This window comes from Chiloscyllium plagiosum, chromosome 5 (genome assembly GCF_004010195.1).
Source record: "Chiloscyllium plagiosum isolate BGI_BamShark_2017 chromosome 5, ASM401019v2, whole genome shotgun sequence".
Lineage (NCBI taxonomy): Eukaryota > Metazoa > Chordata > Chondrichthyes > Orectolobiformes > Hemiscylliidae > Chiloscyllium > Chiloscyllium plagiosum.
In genome coordinates, this window is record NC_057714.1 from 67,345,236 (window position 1) to 67,370,732 (window position 25,497).

A 25,497-nucleotide genomic window follows, 5' to 3' on the forward strand; every position below is an offset into this window, starting at 1 on the left:
TTAAGGGTATGAAGCTGTGTCCTTTGCTGAGCATAGTACAATTAGCCTCAGAGAGAGGATGGTCAGGAGGTATGGTGAACACATGGCATGGGCTGGGGTTAGGGGGAGAGGCATCAGGGGAAAGGAAAGTAATGGCATCTGAGGGCTAGAAAGGGGTGGGTGCTGGAGAGGGTGGGGTCTGCAGGACAAATTGTGGCATCTATAATTTGATTGAGCGTGCGCACTTTGATGACCGTAAGGAAGAGAAAAACTCTTTTGTCAAGATGATGGATGAGGCAAAGGATAAAGTGAAACCGGAGAATGGCTCAGCTTTGAGACAGGGTTAGTCGGTGTTGCTGCAGAGTGGACTCAAGGGTGTACATTTGTTGGGGGATGGCATTGATCATGGATCGCAGGATTCAGCGGGAACAGCAGTCCGAGCAAAGTGATATGTCCTGGAGATACTTGTAATCCTGGGTAGATTCAAAACATGATGTGTAAAATTTGAGTTGAAATCCATGCGGGGTAAATTTGAATTATTGGTAGTTGCTGAGGAAGGAAACATGGCTCTGGAAGCGAGTTTTGGCAAACATCTTGTTGAACACCAGCAGTGAAATGGAGAGCAATGAAGATGTACAGGGTGAAAGTGTCAATTGGAATTCCTGTTGTAGGGAAGAGCAAAACTTCTTCAGGGTAGGCATTCCATTAAGAGATGTGATAGTTAATTAAACAAAATGTAGGAGAAACCTACTGCAGATGCTGGAATCTCTACTGAAGATAACCAATGCTGGAGATCAAAGCGGGTCAGACAGCAAACATGGAGAGAGAGCAAGCTAACATCTTGAGTCTAGATGACTCTTCATCAGAGATTAAAGGGAATTTGGAGGGGACATCACTTATGCTATATTTTGGTGGTGGTGGGGGGCGGTGGGAGTGGTCCCAGTTCTGCTCTGATGATGAGTCATCTAGACTCGAGATGTTAGCTTGCTCTCTCTCCATGGACAAAATTAAAAATCACACAACACCAGGTTATAGTCCAACAGCTTTATTTGGAAGCACTAGCTTTCAGAGCATAGCTGATGAAGGAGCAGCATTCCGAAAGCTAGTGCTTCCAAATAAACGTGTTGGACTATAACCTGTGTTGTGTAATTTTTAACTTTGTCCACCCCAGTCCAACACCAGCTCTAACATCATCTCTCCATGAATGCTGGCTGACCCATGTGATCGCCAGTGTTGTTGTTTTCAGTGCAGATTCCAGCATTTGCAGTATTTTTTTTCCTGGATTAACAGCTATGCCTCTGCTAATTCCATTGAATTGTATAACCCATAGTGATCATAATTTCAAACACAAAAAGCAGGAAACTGAATTGAACTAAAGATGCATTTCTGATTCTCAACAGGAGTTCTAAGATCACATCACAAAACTATAATGAACAGAGCCATTGTGCCTACCAACCCAGCTCCATCCCTTTCCCATCTGTCCTTGACCATTCTTCTACATAGAAAGAAACTTTTGATAACACAGTAAACTGTGCCCTACAACAAGCTGAAATATACTCCTACATTCCCTCACACTATAAGCATTTCCCAATCTCTCTCCACTGGACTTGACCCTCCAACCTAAACATGGGTAAGGACATTGGAACCTAGCCCCTCAGCCCACATCAAACCCCCCTCCCAACCTCTCATTGATCGTATATTTAGCGGAAATTGGAACCTACAGATTTTACTGAATAATTGAAGGAGTCCTGAATAATTCCTGATTAAACTGCATTGATACAATGAAGCAACACTGTATTCTTTTATTTGTTCATTTTGATTTATTGATGTTATCACATTATTTTATCTTCATGCAGCCTTTTTTTGTAGGTGTACAAATTATTAATGATTTTTAATGGTCCTTCTATCAAGGTACGTCTTTGTGACAACTCAAAGGTTTCTATCCTCCGGTCTGAGCATACTGAGGCAGAAATAAAAGGAGGAGGAGACAAGAATCACTGGGAGGAAGAAAAGGTAAATTTTCATCCAAGGGTAAGGTAAGATGGTGATAGAGATCAACGGTAAGTTTACTAATATGTACCACACATTAATGGCTATGTACAGAATAATGTATCTGTGAAAATCTCAGACTTGAGTCAATCATGTGATTACCACTTCTCCCATATTAAGTGCACTTTCGAACTATTTTTTCTACATCTAAGGACACTACTTATAGTAACTATAACTATAAACTACTAACTATAAATGCCTTATTTTAAAATAAAAGCTAGTTTTTTTTCCAATGAGCATTATATAAATAACTTTCAAAAATAACTGTAACAGTAAACTATAAAATCTGTTAGTGCTGCATTGCTCATGGATTGATATGGTTACCTATCATTATGTTTAACTCAACAGTTCAGCTTTGGTGACACCTTTGTACAACAAGCTATCCACACCATTGAGTACTGCCTGGGTTGTGTCTCAAACACTGCCTCATACCTTCGCTTATGGGCCTTAAGCTTGGCTCATGCTGGTAACTATACTTAGCATAAGTTTACATTTGCCTAATAATGTCACTAAGAATATCTCAACTCCAGCTGCTGATAATCTAAGTGGGTTTGATGTTCTGATGCATGTCATAGAGTCATAGAGATATACAGCATGGAAACAGACTCTTCAATCTAACTCGTCCATACCGACCAGATATCCTAAATTCATTTAGTCCCATTTGCCAGCATTCCTCTGAACCCTTCCTATTCATATACCCATCCAGATGTCTTTTAAAGATTGTCTTTGTACCAACCTCCACCACTTCCTCTGGCAGCTCATTCCATACACGTACCACCCTCTACATGAAAATGTTGCCTTTTAGGCCCCTTTTAAATCTTTCCCTTCTCACCCTAAAATTATGCCCTCTGGTTCTGGATTCCCCCACCTTGTCTGTTTATCCTATCCATGCCATTCATGATTTCATAAACTTCTATAAGGTCACTCCTCAGCCTCTGACTCTCCAGGGAAAACAGCCTCAGCTTATTCAGCCTCTCTCTATGGCTAAAACCCTCCAACTCTGGCAACATCCTTATAAACTAGAGCTATGGAGTATTTTAATTTTGTAGCAATCCCTTGTTGACATCAAACTCATGCAAGTCAAGAGACCAGAATCAGAAAATTACCACTAGGGAAAGATTATGACGGGCATATATTGTGCTAATGTTTTCATCTGAAATGCTATGGTTAGATTTATAGCCAACAAACTTTTGTATTATTAATCTGTAGTGATTGGAACCAGGGCCAGGTAGATCTCATTGCTTGTGAGACCCTTGCTTGGCGTTGTTAACCTGAGCCAATCAGAAAGCCCTGGCTGACAGATATAAACAGGAGATTCGGAAGGTCTCCTCAGTCTAGGGACTGGCTTTGAGCTTGCTGGTCAGACCCCATGTACTGTGCACTTCTAAATAAAGGGTGACTTGGTGGATACCTGCCTCTGTGCTGTTATTTCCTAATCTAAGATACTGAAACTACTTAAGGCAGGATGTCCACACAACGCCTTTGGCAGAAAGAAGTTCAGTCTTGATAAACAGTGTGTGCTTATTCCATAGTGCTTACCTCGACTCAAGCTGTATCTAATGTACTTCCATTGGAGTTACATGAGAGGCTCTTGTAAGACCTCAGGCAGGATTGTTTAGCTGTATGGAGTTTAATACTAAACCTGCACCTTAGAAATGCAATGGTTAAAGAACTCACTCACTGCATGCTAATTCAAAGGCATTACTATCATTTTAACACTTTTCACCACGGCTAAAATGTTTATATTCTTCCATCATTTAGAACGATAAAAAGCAGATTAAATGACGAGACAAATTTTGCAAATGTGCAAAAGTGAAATAAAAGCTAGAGAAAGACTACTCAATGAGTTCTGAGAAAGGGTCCACTCTTGGACCTGAGACGTTAACTGTGATTTCTGTCCACTGATGCTGCCAGACCTGTTGAGCTTTTTGAGCAATTTCAGTTTTTGTGTCATAGAAGAGGTGATCCTGGTTATCTTATGTTTAATTAAAGCATTTTTGATTAACATGGCATTTTCTTACCTGATTGTTCTAATTGAACTCAAATTTTCAAGCCCAAAATAATACAATGCACGGCCAACAGGAATTGTCAAGGTTACTTGCCAATTTTCAGCATAGTGTGAGCTTAACACTGCAATTTATAACATAAATAGTTGCCAAAAAGATTGAAGTTATTAAAATTAAGTTTCTGGCCCAGACATCGTAGCCTTCATAGAAGATGGAGATGAAAACAAAGGAAAACGTAACTAATGTTCCTAAGGATGAGAAGTTGTCCAACACAGCCTTGGATGTTTAAGAGATATAACAAAATCTTGATGACCAGTAATTAAATACAGAGCAAACAGAACGAGTTACAAAAGGTAGCCCACATAGCTGAGGTTAGTCATAAATCAAATGTCGATGCAATCAGACAGGTATTTCTATTCAATATGAATTGCTATGGAAACTGCAAAAATCCTTGAAAATCCACTGAAGCGATAACTCAATTGCTAATTCCAAATATAGACCCATTGTCCAATCTGACTGCCTCAATTGGAGTTATACAGAAAGAATTTTTATCAACTCATGGATCTGAAATTTCATTCCCAGTGTAATTGAAACTTATTGTGGCAAAATTTGACACAATGTAGGAACGCAATGGCTGCACAAAATGCAGCCTCAGGCTTATTTAAATAATTACTCATATCAGATATTCCAGCTTTGTCCTTGTGTTGAGAAAAATTAACTAGTTCACTAATGCACTTCAGGTCACATCCTGCCACCCTACCAGCCTACATGATGTCATTCTATACCAATTTATTATGCTTGACTCAGCAGAACTCAAGAGAAGCAATAAATACTGGCTTAGCGAGACAGGCAGGAGGCTGGAAGAATGCAGCAAGCCAGGCAGCATCAGGAGGTGTGGTGTTGGGAAAGCACAGCCAATCAAGCAGCATCTGAGGAGCAGGAGAGTTGACATTTTGAGCGGAAGCTTTTCATCAGGAATGTCTGATGAAGAGCTTATGCTCAAAACATCTACTCTCCTGCTCCTCAGATGCTGCCTGACTGGCTTTGCTTTTCCAGCATCACATTTTTTGACTCTGATCTCCAGCATCTGCAGTCCTCACTTTCTCCTAGCATCAGGAAGTGGAGAAGTCAACGTTTCAGGTATAACCCATACCCAAAACATTGACTTCTCCACCTCCTGATGCTGCCTGGCTAACTACGTTCTTCCAGCCTCCTGCCTGTCAATCTTGGATTCCAGCATCTGCAGTGTTTTTGTGCCTAAATAAATACTTGCCAGTGTCATATACTTTCCAAAAATAAAAACAATAAAGAGAGGTAGACTGCATCATGGTTGCCTGCACTCAGTACAGACCTTGAAGTTATTCCTCTGTCACCCCGACAAAAAAGACAAAACGTCAGCAGTGCCCTTTTCCCACCGTGAGCTACTTTTTCCATTGCTCTGCCCCTGCAAAGGCTACTGTCAATATCTCCATCTTCAGTGTATGTAAACATCCTGCCACCGCTCCCTGTACCCACCACCTCCCCAATCCAGCACCTCACTGCCACATCACAGGTCACAAGACAGAACAGTTAAGGAAAACAGAACTTCATTTCCATTGGACATTACAGTGCAAACTTGCATTTATTTGGCACTTTTATCATGGTGCTACGTACCACGGCACTTTGAACAAAATTTGGTGATGAGCCGCACAGGATGATATCCGAACAGATGATCAAAAACTTTTTCAAAGAGGTGGATTGTAAAGAGTAACTTAAATTCAATTCATTACAGACAATTCCTGGAATAAGTGCCCAATTGTAACCAATTTACTTACCCTGCTGAACTTTCAGAGATAAATGAATGAAGAATTGAGTCTTCAGTGGATTGAGGAGACATATGTGTTCTGCCACTGCCAAAGATCTTGGAAATGCCAGTGGTAGCCAACCTTGAGACATACATAGATTTCTCCAACCCACACAGTCATCCTAAAAATATTGATGTAGAAGACAGTTGAAGAGGCAGGGAATTTTATGATAGGAATTCCAGACTTAAGGACATTGGCTGAGAATACAACCACCAGTGATGGGGCAATGAAAATCAGGATACATAAGAGACCATAACTGGGGGTATGCAGATATTTGAGAAGGTTGTAGGGCTGGGAGAGATTACAGAGGAAGGAAAGGATATATTTGAAAACAAGCATGAAAATAAAATTATGTGAAAGTCAGCAGATGCTCTATGTTCAGACTTATCATGTTGCTGTTAGAATACAAATCATATCACATGTATTATCATTCAATAAAGATTAATCTCAAATACACAAACACATTATTGCATACACAAGTGTGATGTCCATCAATGATAAGCATTCATAAAACAATATGACCTCTGAATGAGGATATCCCAAAAAATGCACATGATGAACACAATAATCAAGTGAACAGACTGTCGTCTGAAACGTTGATTTTCCTGTTTCTCGGATGCTGCGTGACCTGCTGTGCTTTTCCAGCACCACTCTAATCTAGACTGTCATATGGTATAAATGTGTGTGCACAAACATTTACAATATCTTGACACCGTTGTACCCTCATAATACCTTAATTTTTCACTTATATCTATTATGCCTTGGTATGACCCTAACATCAGTAGCTGATGAGAAGACGGAGAATAGTGCCCTCAATATATGATAACTTTGGCAGGTGTCCTTTTGTGTGAGAGGCCTTGAGGATGCTAACAAACTGGGGATCTCCAAACAGGGGCTCTTCACTGCCTTACCTACTGGAGGCTGTGGGGTCATGGTAAAGAGGATAAGGAGTGACAACTGACCTAAGGAATATCATCCTCTCCAGATGGCTAACTGACACTTTTCCTCCATTTCAGTGCACAATGTCACTTCCCTCTATTTCTGATGAAAAGTGATACCTGAAGAGAGGTCTAGGTGTCTCATTCCCCTCTTATCTAACCATTGCTGCACTGGGCCCTAACCAGAGCAACATGTTACAGGTTCATATGTACATCGGTCATATGATAGACCTGGCTATTTGTGGCAGTCATCAACCTGTCCATTGGAGGAAGCTATGAGCTCATATGAATCAGATGAAAGGAGAGCCCGAAGGCAGTCAAAGCCTGTTAAAAGAGCAAGTGAAAGGAGGCCCTGTGGCGGTCAGCACCAGTTAGAGTAGCTGATCGAGTCCAATCCAGATGATAAATTGGAGACATGGTGGTATATAAAAAGACACTTAACTCCCTTGTCCCCACACAAACCCAAACCATACTCAGGTTACTGACTACAATTGGTCCCCGAATGGCTCACCACGTACAATGATTACACGACCTGACCTCTTTTGCCATGTGGTACTGATGATGACCACATATTTTCCAGCCTGGCCTTTCTCCCAGTTTGCAAAATCCCTGTGCTGTATAACAGACATCCTTTGATGCAATGCCACAGTGTCTCCAAATGCAGCAAGATTTAAATAACATTCAGGCTTGGGCTGAAAAGACCATACAAGTGCCAGACAGCGACTTTCTACAACAAGATAGAATCCAACTAATACTCCTTGACATTCAATGATATCACCAACAATGAATCCCTCACGATCAATATGCTGGGGTTGACCAGAAACTAAACTGGACTAGCCATTTAAAAGCTGTGGCTACAAGAGCAGGTCAGAGGCTGGACATTCTGCTGCATGTAACTCAACTCCCAACATCCCAAAGCCTATCCACTAACTAAAAGATGCAAGTCAGGGGTGTGATGGAATACTCTCTACATGTCTGGATGAGTGGTGCTCCTACAGTACTCAAAGCTATTAACACCATCCTGGACAAAGCATTCCATTAACACCTTCAGCATTCATTCACTCTGCCACTGACACAGAATGACAGAAGTGTGTACTATCTATAAGATATACTGCATAAATCTCAAATGTTCTTTAGGTAGCACCTTACAAATCCACTACCACCAAGAAGGACAAGGATAGCAGGCACATGGAAACATCACTATCTGCAAGTTGCCCTCCAAGCCACATACCACCTGACTTGAACAATATGATTCTCCTTCACTGTCCCTGGGTCAAAATCTTGGAACACGTTTCCTTGCAGCATTATGGATTTACCTAAACCATCTGGTCTGCATGGTTCCCAAAAAAACAGCTTACTACCACCTTTGAAAGGCAATTAAGGATGGACAATAAAGGCTAGCCGAGCCAGTGACACATGTACTCTGTGAATGAATAAAAAGTGATCACTTACATTAGTGTTTGGAGTCAGTTGTTAAGAGTTTGTGACAAGCTGGAATCCACAGCTGGAATCTTCTTCCAGGCTGGGGAGGAAGACATCCCACCACTCCTGGTGAGCAAGAAAACCTGCAGGATGTATCTTTGAACTGCATTGTTGTTCCTTCACTGTCACTGGCTCAAAATCCTGAAACTCACTCTCAAAAATACTGTGGATTTGCCTACACCACATGAACTGCTGTAGTTCAAGAATGTAGCTCACTACCACCAGTGAGGGCAATTATGGAACAGCAATAAATGCTGCTAACCAACAACAGACATATATAGTGAATTGTTTTTACAAAAGACACTAGATACTGTTGTAATTGTGCAGATAATATACATTTTCAGACAACCACCACTGGAAGTGTGTTGTACAAGCTTGTTGGATTCTTGATCACCGTAACATCAAATCATTGTCATCATCCTGCTTTTAGGTTTAGACTCATTTTGTTTCATATAGTAAAGAATAAATTAGTTAGTTTAATAAGGATCTGTTGCCTTAAAAAAATACAGTACATTGGATGATTGCAATCAGGTACAAGTTATACTCATATGACAGACACTGTTACTGAAACTACAAGGATCAATCTTCTTTAAGATCCAAAACTGTCTATCTTACCACACTAAAGTCCCTATAACAGCATCAGATGGGATAGAATTTAATACAATCTTCAGTATTAACGCTTTCAGAACCAGTTCCTTATACAATAGATACTTACCAGTGTCGAATTTTTATACTTCACCCTGACCTGAAATTGAGTCAACTGATTGGAGGGGCACTTCCTGCCCATTCATTCCACGTAATAGTATATGGGCCATGTTGCTATCACATTTATGATTTGCACCTTAATTGGGTACACTGCGGTTTTTGACATGAATAAAAACGGTGTGCACTTCTGTCCCTGCTGTCAGGAACTGCACAGTTCTGATTAAAGTCCACCCCACAATAATAAAGATGACAAAGAATAGGTTGGTGGTTGCCTGCCACGCAAAACAATTTCGAATCAAACTTACATCAATTAAATAATCAAAGCCATTATTTTAGGAAATTAATCACACCGAGAAGACACTAATCAATCTTTTCTTTTCTCCAGAACTTTCTGAGGTGTTGTGGCACATGGTGCTACGCAATGGCTTCACTGGCTTAAGCTCTGTTGGACTCACAATCACCTTTGCTGTTTTTGCTGTTCTCAGTGTGGCCATTCTACTCGTCATGGAAGGTCTTTCTGCATTTCTGCATGCTCTACGTCTACACTGGTGAGCATATAGGAGAACATGCGAGGTGTGAAAAGTGATTAAAGAGATCTGGCCTAGAAAATACATTACATATTGCTTCCTGTTATTGTGAACAATTTTATTGCACAATGTAAGTTTGTTTGATCAGACACAAAAGTTATATTTTATCATTGCAGAAAAAAATTCAATTTCAATAATTAATTCCTGCAAATTAATTTGGAGAGAGATTTAATTACTTTATTTTGGTACAGTATATGAATAAATAAATTTTAATGTCAATTAATTAACAAAACACTTGTTCTACAACTTGGACTTTAGTAAAAAGCTTGCAGAGTAAGTTGACTGCAGCAGATATTCCAGATTTAAATCATTATTGTCCATTAAGATTTACAAATGTCATGAATTTCCTGTAAGAATCACGCTTCATAATCATATTCAATATGTCTGGACTATCTATAAGGCTTGCTGTCATTCTTGAAAACATCCTAAGGTAAGTTGTTCTATAGTAACAGGAATTGCTGGAAAAGCTCAACAGGTCTGGCAGCATCTGTGGAGAGAAATCAGAGTTAACATTTCAGGTCCAGTGACCCTTCCTCAGAATTGATGGTAGCTAGGAAACAGTTGGTTTTTATGCAGAAGATAGGGTGGGGCGAGGTGGTAAGGAGTAAATGATAAATGGAGATAGAGCCCAAAGTGAGAGAAGAACAGTTAGAAGACAAAGGAGTCAATAACAATCAGCCTGAGAGAATAAATATCTATTAATGGAGACTAATTTCGTCTCCATTGCATCTGTTCTGATAATGCCAACTTCGACAATGGAGCCTCCGAAATGTACACCTTCCTCAACCAAGATTTCTCCAGCACCATATTTGACAGGGCCCCAGCCAGGTCGAACCCACATCCCACACTTTAGCCTTCACCTACCTCTCTTTCCTCTCATAACAGTGATGGGGTCTGCCCCAAATCTACCTCCCAATGATCCACCTGCTGGCTACTCATCCCTCAAGCACTCTCACCAGTACTACATTGTTATATCAAAGCACCCTGTTTCCACATGCCCAGAACATCACAGTATTGCAAAACTCTACTAACATTTGGTAATTTCAGGATCTCTCTCTCCCAATAATCACACATTCCAAACCTCTACCCATATCAGACAATGTCTTATGCCCATAAACCAGCAAACTCTTCACTGGGATCCGACACTTCAAAAAGGACAAGTTATACAGTAATTACAAAGTCAAAGGAGCAGATAATAATCAGAAGCACTGATTATGGTTTCTAGGGAAGTGCCAGCACAATCAAAATTAGTAGCAGAAATATTATTAGCACCGGCATAGTATTTGATAATAAGATGCAATTGCACTTACTCAATCACCACAAATCAGTAATCCTGATAATATGTTTTGTATTACACATCATAAAGCAATGAGTCCTCAAGATCACTATAAAGAATGCCATCGAAAACTGACTAGTATTTACATACCTTAAAAGCTAGATTTGATGAAGGTGAGGTTATTCTCAACAGCAAAAATTACCTACTCTTTTAAATATTTAATTAAATCTTTCAAAATGTTTGTATTTAACAAGGATTGACACTGTCAGAAGAGTTCTGCTCTACTAATTTTAAAACTTCTCTGCAGAGTCAGTTGTGACAGGGTTGATTTGCAGCTTGGCCACCAAATGTAAAGCTCAAGTTGACAACTGTTTTGCCCACTCAAGTTTTAGTACCATTGATTGATTTCAAAGAAACAGCCAGACAACAACACCAGTTTAACACCCATGCAGGAGACTGAAATCTATCCTACAGTTTCCCAGATGATCCTAAGGCATGGCTGTTGCACATTCATTAATGGCAATATTCCAACGGTTCCTTACAGCTCGTCCAGGTTCGATACAGCTCACCTCTAGAAAGGGCAGCTCTCAACAGAGAGCTTATTGAACCTATTTAAGAAGGTAAAGATTTCCAATAATCACTGCCCCCTGACAATACTGGCCTGACCCAGCTCTACCTTTATAATCTGCAAACAGCAGTACAGGCCGTATACTGTGGATCTATTTCATATCAAAGGAGTTACATTAAATTGGTATAAAGTGTTGAGTAGGATATCCTGAGGATCAGTACAGGGACCCCTCATGTATATATAAATGAGACTAAACACATCATTCTGCACTTAGTGTATATGAGTATTATTTGCAGATCATACAAACACACAGCCTTATAAATTAACTTTGAACATTTTCAAATTTTTTCTTTGATCGCTTTTTAGAATAACATCATGTCTTCCCTAAACTCTGCCATTGCTACATAATAATTCAGAATGGCTTCTGAGACTTGAGGAGCTGAATGTGTCACTTGTGCACCAATGCAGCTATAATCTAAATTTCCTTTCTACATGCATACTGTCATTGCTACTTTCGACCTAAACTGATTCTTTCCATTTTCTTTATTGTTTTCTTTATTCAGATCCTCACATATCCTTCTGTGTGTATCAGATGTGCGCTAGGTGGAAGCATTCTGGCCTCTGAGTCCAAGGGTTGTAGGTTCAAAGACCCAGTCCTGGACTTGACAAACAAAAATCAATGTTTAGATCCCAATGTCCCAGTGTAGGGCTGAGGGGCTGCTGTACCAGCAGAGACAAAAGTCACAGGACCCAGTGCTATTTTTAGCCCAGGTCCTCTGCTCCCAATCTGCCACTTAGCACAACAGGACCCCAGTTACTGCACCCTTATGTACCCAAAACCCCTCCTCTCCTCCATTCCAGATCTTGGTCACTAGTGCTGGCCTTCTGTCCATAACAAAAAACTAGTAAAACTGGTAAATGAGATATACTGGACCAACTTGTCTTTCATTCTTCAAAGAGGAGGTCCAATATGTTCATTTCCAACTGGCACTGTTCCTGTTTCTGTCTGGGAGATGAGATGTTATATCAATACCACATCTGCCCTCTCAAGTGGACATGAAAGATCCCATTGCACTGTTTTGAAGGAGCGCACACAAGTTATTCCTCTATTTATCCCTTGATTAGCATCACAAAACAAAGCAGACACCTTTCTGGTTATGGGAGCCTGCTGGGCGCAAATTGATTGCCTTGTTTCCAACATTACAGTAGTAACTATAAAGTACTTGGGATGTCAACCTATCATGAAAGATGTTACCTGACAGTGAGTCTTTTTTCTTCTCCCCATTTTTTCCCCTTCCTGTCACCTAACCGGACAAACTCTCAGCTCTTTTAACTCACATACTTTGCTCTGCTGATTTATGAATCAAACTAACATTATTCTTCTGCCTTTGTATTCCTCTGTCACCAGCCCAGGCTTAGATTCACCCGGAAAAGCCCACATTTGCTTTTGCGTTACTCCTGTCAAGATACCCATTGATACTTCCTCAAGAACAGCAACCACTACTTCTGCAACTTGCTGTCTCAATATCATTCCCCACAGCGTACCTCTTTGTGGTATGCTGTGCCACCCTCCTTCCCATTAAATCCCACAAACCAGTAGAACCTATTTTAAAACCTTACACCTAAATGCACGCAGTACTCAGAGTAAAGTTGGTGAGCTGACAGCACAAATAGAGACAATGGCGGGGAATACTGAAACTTGATTGCAGGAAGATCAGAAATAGGAGTTAAAAGGCCAAGGGTACTCAATATTCCGAATGGATAGACAAGAAGGAGCAGAAGGTTAAGTTGATTTATTTATTGTTTACGAATAATATCAAGTTTGCATTAAGAAATAATATTGACACTATCAACCAAATTGTTGAATTAGCCTGGGCGGAAATAAAAAGCAAGGGAAGAAACCCCAATGTAGGAGTAATTTACAAGCCTCCCCCAAACAGTACTTCCGAAGTCAGACATGGTATAAACCAGGAAATAATGAGGGCTTGTGAGAAGGGCACACCAGTAATTTAGGTTGATTTGAATATGCAAATTGATTGGATTAATCAACTTGGCCTCGAAGAAAGGTTCATAGAGTGCATGAGGAATTGTTCCTGAAAGCAACATGTTATGGATTCAACAAGAGAACTAGTTACTTTAGATTTGATATTCTGTAATGAGGAAGGATTGATAAGTGGTCTTCTGGTTAAGGATCCTCTTGGAAGGAGTGACCACAACATGTTAAGTTTCAAATTCAGTTTGAAAGAGTGAAGACAGAGTTGCATACAAGAGTTTTAGGGTTGGCTAAACTAATTATACAGGCCTGAGGAAGGAGTTGGCCTAAGTGGACTGGGCAAAAATATTGAAGGGCAGAACAGTTCAAGAACAGTGACAAATACTTAGAGAGAAACTGAATGCCTCACATTTAAAGTATATTCCTGAGAGGAAGAGGCATTGTAAGAAGGTGGAAAATCATCCATGGCTTAAGAAGGAAGTCAAGGACAACATAAAGGCAAAGACTAGGATATATCATACTGCAAAAGTTAATGGCACTCTGGAGGATTGGGCAAACTTTAAATGTTAGCAAAGAGTAACTGAGAACAAAATCAAATAAGCTAAGGTGAACTGTGAAAGCAAACTAGCAGAAAGCATAAGCCCTGATATCAAAAGCTTCTGTAAGTATAAAAAATGGAAGAGAATAGTGAAAGTAAATGTTGGCTCTTTAGAGGATGAAAATGGCAAGATAATAATGGGAAACGTGGAAATGGCAGAGATGCTAAACCAATATCTTTTCTCTGTTTTCAGAATGGAAGGTAATAATTCCTTCCCAAAAACTGCAGTTACTACAAAGGAATTTGGTGAAATATAACTTGGAAGAAGGTATTGAGTAAACTGAAGGGATTAACTGCACTTACATCTCCAAGGCCTGGTAGCCTGCACCATATACTATTAAAGGAGGTGGCAGCTTTTGTTTTGGTTTTCTAAAATTCCCCAGATTCTGGAAAGACACCAGTGGATTGGATACATGCAGATGTGACATCTTTATTCAAAAGAGGATATAGACAAAAAGTGGGAAACTATAGACCAGTAAGTTGCCCTCTGTAGTAGGGAAGTTGCTGATGTCAGTCAGAAAGGAGGAGATAACTGAAAACTTGAAAAAACAAAGCTCAGTTTACCAGTGTCAGCACAGTTTTATGAAGGCAAGTCGTGTTTGACAAACTTGCTGGAGTTCTTTGAGGATGTAACCAGCAAGGTAGATAATGGGGGTTTGGTGGATATGGTATGACAAAGTGGTGTATAAAAGACTGATCCAGAAGGTCAGATCCCAGGGGGTTAAGGAAAGCAGATTGGCTTAGATTGAGGATTTCGGATTCTGGATTAGTGGTACTGGAAGAGCACAGCAGTTCAGGCAGCATCCGAGGAGCAGTAAAATCAACATTTCGGGCAAAAGCCCTTCATCAGGAATAAAGGCAGAGAGCCTGAAGGGTGGAGAGATAAGATTCTTGTAGAGAGAGGAGGAAAACTTCTTCAAGGCAGGCATCCTTGCAAGAGGATTCGCAGTAGGGTTAAAATCAACTAGGTAAAAACAATGACTGTAGATGCTGGAAACCAGATTCTGGATTAGTGGTGCTGGAAGAGCACAGCAGTTCAGGATTTGCTGACTTTTAGAAAACAGAGGGTCAGAATAAATGGGTCCTTCTCTGGATGGCAAACTGTAACTAGTGGGGTGCCACAGGGTCCAGTTCTTGGACTTCAACTATTTATGTTCTACATAAATGATCTATAGGTAGGGACAGTGTAACAAAGCAAACTTCACAGATGACACTAAAATAGGTGGGAAAACAGGCAGTGATGAGGAGGTAAAGAGTTTACAAACATATATTGATAGGCTAGGAAAATTGGCCAGAATCTGGCTAATGGTATTTAATGAGGATAAGTGCAAAGTTATCCATTTTGGCTGGAGAAACAAAAAGGCATATTATTATTTAAATGGGAAGCAGATTCAAAGTCCAACAGTGCAGAGGGATCTAGGTGCCTCTGTACATGATTCGCAGGTGTAGCATATAAGAAAGGTGAATGAATTCTGGCATTTATTGCAAAAGGACTGGATTATAGAAGTAACTAAGTGTTGTCAAAATTATATAAGGCATTGGTGAGACCATATCTGGAATATAGTGTCCAGTTCTGGTCTCCTTACTTGAGGAAGGAAGTGATGGCACTGGAGGCAGTTCAGAAGAAGTTCACAAGGTTGATTCCAGGGATGAAAGGGCTTTTATATGAGGAGTGGTTGAATAACTTGGGCTGGTACTCACTGGAGTTCAGAAAAATGAGGGGGGATCTGATTGAGGTGTATAAAATGCTAAAGGGGATTGCTCAAGGTGGATTTGGAACATGTATTTTCCCCTTTTGGGACACTCTCAACAAAAGGGTAGAGATAGAGTGAGAAGTGATAGATTCAAAACTGAGATGAGGAGAAACTACTTCTCTCAGAGGGCTGTGAATCTGTGAAAATCAGTGCTGTGCAGGCAGAATCAATCAACAGATTCAAGAAAGAAGTAAGTATGTTTCTGATGAACAGCAGGATAAAAGGTACGGGAAGCAGGCAGGAAAGTAAAGATGAGACAAGGATAAGATCAGCCATGATCATGTTCAATGGTGAAGCAGGCTAGAAGGGTTGAATTGCCAACTCCTGCTCCTATTTCTGATATCCCCATGTATGCGAGATGTCTCTGAAGTGCCATAAAACATTTTGACACATCTTTTCATTTCATAGACATACTACGTAAATGAAATTGTCAATATTAATCCTGATAGTGTTGTTGTAGCTAGAACAGTTGCATTTGAGAAGGTCATTTGGCAACAAGCGTTTTCTGCAGAAAACTGCTACACCAAAGAATAACTTATTTGTGACACTGAATTGAAGCTGAGGGTATAGAAATAACTCTGAACTGCCTTACAAACTCCATCACAATGGGCTGGAGAACAGTGAGTAGCACTGAAATTGCAGGGCAGTACGATAATTACTGATCTTATGTCCATTTTGATGCTGTTATCCTTGGGCTGTAGCAACATAAAATAAGTCCAGTAGACATACCCTACTGTATTCCTCTGTATTAGCATATTGATGAGTTAAAAATGTGATAAATTAGTAAAATCTTTGCTTTGGTAATTGATACTACACCCCATAGTTCGGACAAAGGAGGTGAGAAAGTCTAAAAGGAATTCTTGACTTCATGCCAAGGACAAATCTCTTAGCCTTCAACAAAGCTGTGTTCAGTGATTCAGAGTAATCACATAGAATCTTATCTCTAACTGCAGCAGCATTACTAGTTATAATGAATGTGACTGCCTAAATTAATTTCTGTCACAGATTTCTTTCAGTCAGACCAAAGAGAATATAGTTACACTGCACAAATTAAAAATTTCAATTAGTATTGAGGATATGACAGATGTTTCACCATCAAATGTTGGGAGACATTGGACTGTATGACCTTTAGTATCCAAAATCACAAGAGACATGTCCTGCCTTCTGCCTTATTTTACGACATTGACTTTTTTATATTGCACTGAAACGAATACACAAATCTCAAACATAAAATCCTCCAGACAACAGCAAATTTCCATTATCTCAACTTGCATGCTTTCACATTTTATCAGTCAGCAAAGCTGCTTGAAACAAAGAGTTAAATAGTTCCTTAGGTAATTCAGTTTTGAATCTGAAAAATAGTTCCTGGCATCTCTTTGTTACCTTACTTATGAGTGAAGGAAGGTCTCAGATCTAATTTGAACCATTGATTCCCAGCCCAAGCATGTTCTCCTCTTAAGCCACATCATCGCTGAAGCTTGTACTGAATTAAACCCTATATTCACAGATCTCAATGAAGCAACACAAAAATATATAACTAAAATGAGAGAATAACATCTACATTCCTTTGTGTTATTGTATAAACAAAAAGGAGTATTTTCTTTCCTTCTTCGAAGTCAGTATGAAAAATGTCAGAAAGCGAAACAGTACCGACGATTGGAAATAGCAGTAATGTAGCTTGAAAGCATTTTCATGATTTTTTTTGTGAAGGACCAGCTAAAGGTCACTGTTCAATTCTACAGCAAACATTTTGTGTTATCCCCTTTTCAGAATATGTACCAACTTCTGTTTTTATTTCTTGCAGGGTGGAATTTCAAAACAAATTTTACAAAGGAGCAGGTTATAAATTCATCCCCTTCTCATTTAGAGATATATGTAAAAGATAACTCAGCAATTAACAGATTGCATGACAAATATTTCTTGTTATGTAAGATGTCTTTAGAGATGTAAAATATTTTATGTTTAGTAACATCAAATGTAAACCTATTATTCATTGATAGTGCATAATTCATCAGATGTATTATGAATAAACCATGTAGATTTGTCTTAGTAGAAATTGTAATGCAGACGAATGTTTTAAAATATTAGTCCTCAAAAATATGTTTTATTGTGATTCTCACCAATGTGTCTGTATAATGTACAATAATACAAGCATACTTATTGCAAGTGTCAGCACATACGATTAGTTTAATGAATTGCTGAGTTATTATTTGAGGACTGCTGTCTATAGTCACAGATTTTTATGGTATTCTGGCATTCTGCTTCGTTGTAGTAGCAGGAGAGTTACATGAACAAAATCTTGCATTTCTAAAAGCTTTTCATGTCCAAGAAACACTTGAAAGTGCAAACAGGGAGTTAGGAGGGCTAAAGGGGGCTATGAAATAGCCCTGACCATCAGGGTTAAGGAGAATCCAAAGGCATTTTATACAAAAATAAGGAGGAAGAGGATAGCAAGGGAAAGAGTAGGCCCACTCAAGGATAAAGAAGGGAGGTTATGTGTGGGACCAGAGGAAATTGGGGAGATCTTTAATGAGTACATTGCATCGGTATTCACCAAAGAAAAGGACATGAAAGATGTTGAGGTTAGGGAAAGGTGTGTGAATACTCTCGGGCAGATCAACATAATAAAGGAGGAAATGTGGGTTCTTGAAATACATTCAGGTAGACAAGTCCCCACGACCAGACGAAATCTATCCCAGGATACAGTGGGAGGCAAGGGAGGAAATAGCTAGGGCCTTAACAGGTACCATTACATACTCTTTGGCCTCAATGAGGCTCCAAAGGACTGGAGAATGGCCATTGTTGTTCCTTTGTTTAAGAAGGGGAACAGAGATAATTCAAATAACTACAGGCTGGTTGAGCCTAATATTAGAGGTGGGAAAGCTGTTGGAAAGATACTGAGAGACAGGATTTATTCACATTTGGAAGTGAATTGACTTGTTAGTGATAGATTTGTGTGGGGAAAGTCATATCTCACCAACTTGATTGAGTTTTTTTGAAAAAGTGACAAGAATGATTGATGAGGGAAGGGCAGTGGCTATTGTCTACATGGATTTTAGTAAGGCATTTGACAAGGTATCCCATGGCAGGGTGGTACACAAGGTACAGTCTCATGGGATCCAGGGTGATCTGGCTAGATGGATACAAAACTGGCTTGTTCATAGAAGACAGATATTAGTAGTGGAAGGGTGCTTTTCAGAAGAGATCAGTAACTATTTAGTGGTCTTCTGGGACCTTTGTTGTCTGTAATATACATAAAAGATCTGGAGGAAAATGTGGTCTGATTAGTAAGTTTGCGGATTACACCAAAATTGGCAGAGTTGCAGGAGGATTGCCAAAGGATGCAGCAGGATATACATAGATTGCAGATTTGGGTAGAGAAATGACAGGTGGAGTTTAATTCAGACAAATATAAGGTGATGCATTTTGAAAGATTAAATTCAGGTGTGAATTATACAATAAATGGCAGAACCTTTAGGAACATTGACATCTGGCATACAAGACATCTGTACAGGTTGACAGATCCCTGAAAATGGCAACACAGCTGGATAAGGTGGTCATACAGCATGTTTGCCTTCATTGGCTGGGGCATCAAACATAAAAATTGACATGTTATGTTACAGCTGTATAGAACTAAAGTTGGGCCATATTTGAAATATTGTGTGCAGTTCAGGTCACCACACGAGCAGAAGGCTGTGGATGGTTTCGAGAGGGTACAGAGAAGGTTTACCAGGAAGTTGCCTGGTTGGGAAGATTTTAGGTATGAGGAGAGGTTGGATAACCTGGATTGTTTTCACTGGAAAGACAAAGGCTGAGGGATGACCTGATAGACATCTACAAAATTATAAGAGGCATGGATAAGGTGGATAATCAAAGGATTTTTCCCAGAGTGGAAAGGTCGACCATAAGAGAGCATAAGTTCAAGGTGAGAGGGGGAAAGTTTTGGGGAGAAGTGGAGAGAAAATCTTTCACACAGTGGGTGGTGGGTGCCTGGAAACAGGCACGTTAACAACATTTAAGGCATATCTTGATAGATACACGAACATGAGGTGACCAGAGGGATAGAAACTGCACATGGGCAGTAAGTAGGGGTCTAAATAAGGATTTGGATTGGCACAGGATTGGTGGGCCAAAGGGACTGGTCCTGTGCTGTATTGTGTTGCATTGTATTGTTTTACATAGAATTATACATTTATCCAACTGTTATGGTCCCAAATGATGTTATTATTGGACAAGTCAAATCCCAGTCTAAAATCTGGTTTGATAGATCATATTCTTTAAAATATTTTTTGAAAGTTCTAGGCTTTTGCTGAAACGCAGTTGTGCAATGCCACATGTTTGGTTTCCAAAATAAAATCAGGACTTATTACACAGAAATAAAGTGATGAAATAGAACAAATCAAGTTATTTATACACAAAACTATGTGAAAGATTTTGAAACACATGGCAAAACAAAATTCCATCTATCCCAAAACCATCTCTTTACAGCATTCAAATGCCAGAGGAAGTGTTCCCTTCTCTATGACATCTATAAGTTTAACTTAACTGTTTCTTTCAATTTCTGGTCTCAAAAGTATGAGAGTTTGATAGCCTTTTTCTTGATTTTTCGCAGAAACAAGCTTCAAATAAACCCTACAGGTTTCTTCTGGGTGGCATGGTGGCACAGTGGCTAGCACTGTGCCTCACAAGCCGGGGTTCAATTCTTTGGGTGACTGTGTGAAGTTTGCACATTCTCCTTGTGTCTGTAAAGGCTTCTGCAGTGTGCTCCGGTTTCCTCCCACAGTCCAAAGATGTACAGGTTAGGTGGATTAAGAATGATAAATGTTGGGTTACAGAGATAAAGAAAGGTGGGACTGGATGGGATGCTCTTTGGAGGATTGGTGCAGACCATCTGCACTGTAGGAATTCTATGATTCTGGTGTGGAATTTCCAAACAAAAACCCTTTCAACCAAGATAACCAATTTTATGACTATTCTGAATGAACGCCTTTCTCCAGAAGAAACTGTCCTTAATCTCATCCCAGCCAGGTCTTCTATATACTGCAAAAAAACATGTTTCAAACTTAAGGCTTTTCCTAAGTAAAAAACAATTCTTAGTTCTCCTAAACCAAACGTAAGCTAATGATTTTTGATGTTTGCTTTCTGCGATCATAAAATTCTCCCAACATAAATTCACATTATCACTTGAGGGGAACTCCAGTCAACCAATCTGACATATCGTGGCTTAAAATCATGTCTCCAGAAATACTGACAAGATCATTATTAAACCCTTTCACACACAGAGGCCAAAAGTCACATGCCACTAGATCAAAATATAAATTGTAATAAACTGCATTAATATAAATAAATCAGACCACCCAAGGATGAATGAAAATACATCTTTAAGAGGCATTTCTATTACACATCATAAATTCTATTTCTATGTTATCTTAACAGTGATAACACATTGATATTAAACATGCCATGAGTTACACAGCAATCATATTTTAAATAAGTCCATGGGCAGCATAGCACTCAGTTTCTTTCAAATGCTTTCAATAAAGTATCCGCTATAACATTTCCTTTTCCAGGCACATGAATGGTTTTCAAATTATAAGGTTAGAGATTTAAGGTCTGCCGAATTACAAGTTCATAATTTTTCCAAAAAAATCAAAGGAATGTGATCTGTATAAACACTAGCATCTTCTGCATTGTTAATGAAGTAGATTTCAAAATGATATGTAACCACCACATTTTGTTGACATGTGATCAGTTTTGGTTTAGAAATAACTGACAGCCTTTTTGATCCCCATCTCATCAACTTATAGTAACGTCACTGGGATCAACAGTGTGTTGAATGGCTTATCATAATGTGGGGCAGCTAAAACCTGTGTGGTTTTCAGTACAGTTTTTAAATTGTCAAAGGTACTCTGACATTCTTGGATCCATTCAAATTGTCTGCCTTTCTTCAACAAATTCTTTAAAGGGGACCCAATAGTGCTGAAGATCGAAACAAATGTTTGATAAAATCCAACCCGCTCAGATCCACAGCAATGTGGTTGATTCTTAGTGGCCTTCTGAAGTGGCCTAACAAGCCATTTGATTGCATCAAGTGTTAGAAGGGAAAGGAGAAAAGGAATGAAACTGACATACCACCTGACTAAGGCACCAGAAATGATGACAGCAAACATAGACCTGTCAACCCTGCAAAGTTCCCCTTAACAACATCTGGGATTAGTACCAAAACTAAGAGAGCTGTTTCATAGACTAGTCGAGCAACAGCCACACAAAGTAGCACTCATGGAATCATATCTTACACACAATACCCCTGACAACACCATCACCATCCCTGGGTGCGCCCTGTCCCATCAGCATGACAGAAGCTGCAGCGGTGTACAATCAGGAAGGAGTTGCTCTAGGAGCCTTAAACATTGACTCTGGAACCTATGAAGTCTCATCACATCAGGTCAGACATGGGCAACCATAAGACACAGAAGCAGAAGTAGGCCATTCAGCCAATCAGGTCTGCTGCACCATTCAATGAGATTGTAGTTGAGTGGATAATCCTTACTTCCACTTTCCTGCCTTATCCCCATAGCCTTTGATTCCTGTTGTGAGGAAAGAAATCTGTCTACCTCAGTCCTGAATATACTTAATTACCATTCTCAACAGGCCCATGTGGGAAAGAATTCCACAGATTCACAATTGCTGAATAAAGAAATTCCTCCTCAACTGTGTTCATTTTGGAAGGGAGATTAAGTAAAAAGTATGATTTAAGTAGAGAAAAAGAACAGGAAATTGCAACACAAAAGACTTGGAATACTCATACATGAAAGGCAGAAAGTCATTGGAATGTTGGCCTTTATTTCAAAGGGGTTGATGTATATGAGTAGAGAAGTCTGTAAGGCTGCTGGTGAGACCACATCTGGAGTATTGAGCAGTTTTGATCCCCTTATTTAAGGAAAGATATTATTTCATTGGAGGCAGTTCAGAGAAGATTCACCAGGATGATCCTTGATATGAAACAACTGTCTTGTGAGCAAAAGGTAAACAGATTTAAACTCTACTCAGTGGAGTTTAGAAGAATGAGAGGTGATATCATAGATGAGTATGCCACCACCATCACGGACTTCATTAGCAAATGCATGGAGGACTGCAGACCAAAGAAGTCAATGTGAGTGTTCCCCAACCATAAACCTTGGATCAACCAGATAATCCACTCCCTACTGAAGACCAGATGGGCACTATTCAAATCAGATGACTCAGACCAATACAGGAAATCTAGATATCACATCAGCAAAGCTATTAGGGATCCAAGAGGCAGTATTGGACCAAGTTAGAGGCCCAAACCGACCAAACAGACTCCCACCACCTATGGCAAGGCCTAAACAACATTAGCGGATACAAAATGAAGCAGAGCACGATAACAGACAAAGACACATCCCTCCTTGATGCGATCAATGTTTTCTATGTTCAGTTTGAGCAGAGCCAGCAGCACTGTAACACCTGCTCCGACAGCTGTGGACACATCTGTTCCCTCAGTCACTGCTGCAGACATCAGATCAGTCTTCCTGGAAGACAACCCAAGGAAAGCGACATGCCCGCACCGTGTTTCCGGCCAAGCATTCAGATCCCGGGTGGACCAATTGGTGAACGTATTCGTCGACATCTTCAACCTCTTCCTCCTACAAGCCGAAGTTCCCTGCTTCAAGAAGACCACCATCATCCCCGTACCTAAGAAAGCACATGCAACATGCCTTAATGACAATTGCCTACTGGCTCTGACCTCAATAATCATGATGTGCTTCAAGAGGCTGGTCATGGCCCACATCAACTTCAGTTTCCAGTTGGTCTTGATCGCCTACAATTTGCCTACTGATGGAACAGGTCCACAGCGGATGCCATATCCCTAGTCCTGCACTCAAATCTGGAACATTTGGTAAAAACAATGACTGCAGATGCTGGAAACCAGATTCTGGATTAGTGGTGCTGGAAGAGCACAGCAGTTCAGGCAGCATCCAAGGAGCAGTAAAATCGACGTTTCGGGCAAAAGCCCTTCATCAGGAATAAAGGCAGTGAGCCTGAAGCGTGGAGAGATAGGCTAGAGGAGGGTGGGGGTGGGGAGAAAGTATCATAGAGTACAATAGGTGAGTGGGGGAGGGGATGAAGGTGATAGGTCAGGGAACCAGAGGGTGGAGTGGATAGGTGGAAAAGGAGATAGGCAGGTAGGACAAGTCCGGACAAGTCATGGGAACAGTGCTGAGCTGGAAGTTTGGAACTAGGGTGAGGTGGGGGAAGGGGAAATGAGGAAACTGTTGAAGTCCACATTGATGCCCTGGAGCTGAAGTGTTCCGAGGCGGAAGATGAGGCGTTCTTCCTCCAGGCGTCTGGTGGTGAGGGAGTGGCGGTGAAGGAGGCCCAGGACCTCCATGTCCTCGGCAGAGTGGGAGGAACAGTTGAAATGTTCGGCCACAGGGCGGTGTGGTTGATTGGTGCGGGTGTCCCGGAGATGTTTCCTAAAGCACTCTGCTAGGAGGCGCCCAGTCTCCCCAGTGTAGAGGAGACCGCATCGGGAGCAACGGATACAATAAATGATATTAGTGGATGTGCAAGTAAAACTTTGATGGATGTGGAAGGCTCCTTTAGGGCCTTGGATAGAGGTGAGGGAGGAGGTGTGGGCGCAGGTTTTACAGTTCCTGCGGTGGCAGGGGAAGGTGCCAGGATGGGAGGGTGGGTTGTAGGGGGGCGTGGACCTGACCAGGTAGTCACGGAGGGAACAGTCTTTGCAGAAGGCAGAAAGGTGTGGGGAGGGAAATATATCCCTGGTGGTGGGGTCTTTTTGGAGATGGCGGAAATGTCAGCGAATGATTTGGTTTATGCGATGGTAGGTAGGGTGGAAGGTGAGCACCAGGGTTGTTCTGTCCTTGTTACGGTTGGAGGGGTGGGGTCTGAGAGCGGAGGTGCGGGATGTAGACGAGAAGGAAGGGAAATTGCAGTCTCTAAAGAAGGAGGCCATCTGGTGTGTTCTGTGTTTGAACTGGTCCTCCTGGGAGCAGATACGGCAGAGGCGGAGGAATTGGGAATACGGGATGGCATTTTTGCAAGAGGTAGGGTGGGAAAACAGTTTGCTTAATCCTTGACAACAACTGAAGAAATGAGACTCCACATTTAAAGGGTTGAGCTGTACGAAAAACTAACTAAAAGTCTAAACTTCGAGAAACTTCACAGAGGGTTTCTTCCATGAGCTGCAGCAAGTGTTCCTTTGCAGTTCTTCCCTGCTCACCTTATTTTGCATGTACAGTACCTCTATGGCACTACGTTTACGCTAACATGCACTTACAAATGACAGAAGTGATCAACACTACTGTGACCTTCTGAGATTTCCACATTTACTTATAGCCTAGCTGTACACCTGGCAAAAGTGAAGATTGCAGATGCTGGAGATCAGAGTCAAGATTAGAGTGGTGCTGGAAAAGCACAACAGGTCAGACAGCATCCAAGGAGCAGGAAAATTGACATTTCGAGCAAAAGCCCTTCATCAGCCTTGCACCAGGTCAATCGCTGCCAGTCATGAATAGCCCTTCACAGTACACACAATGGAATGGAAACAAAAAAGAACAGCTTCTGAGTGGCACATAGGTGGCATGGCACCACTTCATTGGAAATAGAAAAAAAAAGCAGCAATTTATTATCACATGTATTTTTACAAAACATAAACAGAAAAAAGGTTAATAAGTCG

General features: G+C 40.6%; 1 protein-coding gene across 2 annotated transcripts in view; it reads left to right on the forward strand.

The window, feature by feature from the left end:
• The window catches only part of LOC122549954 (V-type proton ATPase 116 kDa subunit a1-like), a 141,598-nt gene extending 123,905 nt beyond the window's left edge, over positions 1–17,693 (forward strand). For both annotated transcript variants that reach the window (XM_043690237.1, XM_043690238.1), the window contains 4 exons: positions 1,891–1,992; positions 2,377–2,494; positions 9,389–9,551; positions 17,584–17,693. In XM_043690237.1, coding sequence (XP_043546172.1) covers positions 1,891–1,992; positions 2,377–2,494; positions 9,389–9,551; positions 17,584–17,665 — 465 coding nt within the window. In that variant the 3' untranslated portion in view covers positions 17,666–17,693. The remainder of the gene's footprint in view (positions 1–1,890; positions 1,993–2,376; positions 2,495–9,388; positions 9,552–17,583) is intronic.
• Positions 17,694–25,497: the final 7,804 nt, after the last annotated feature.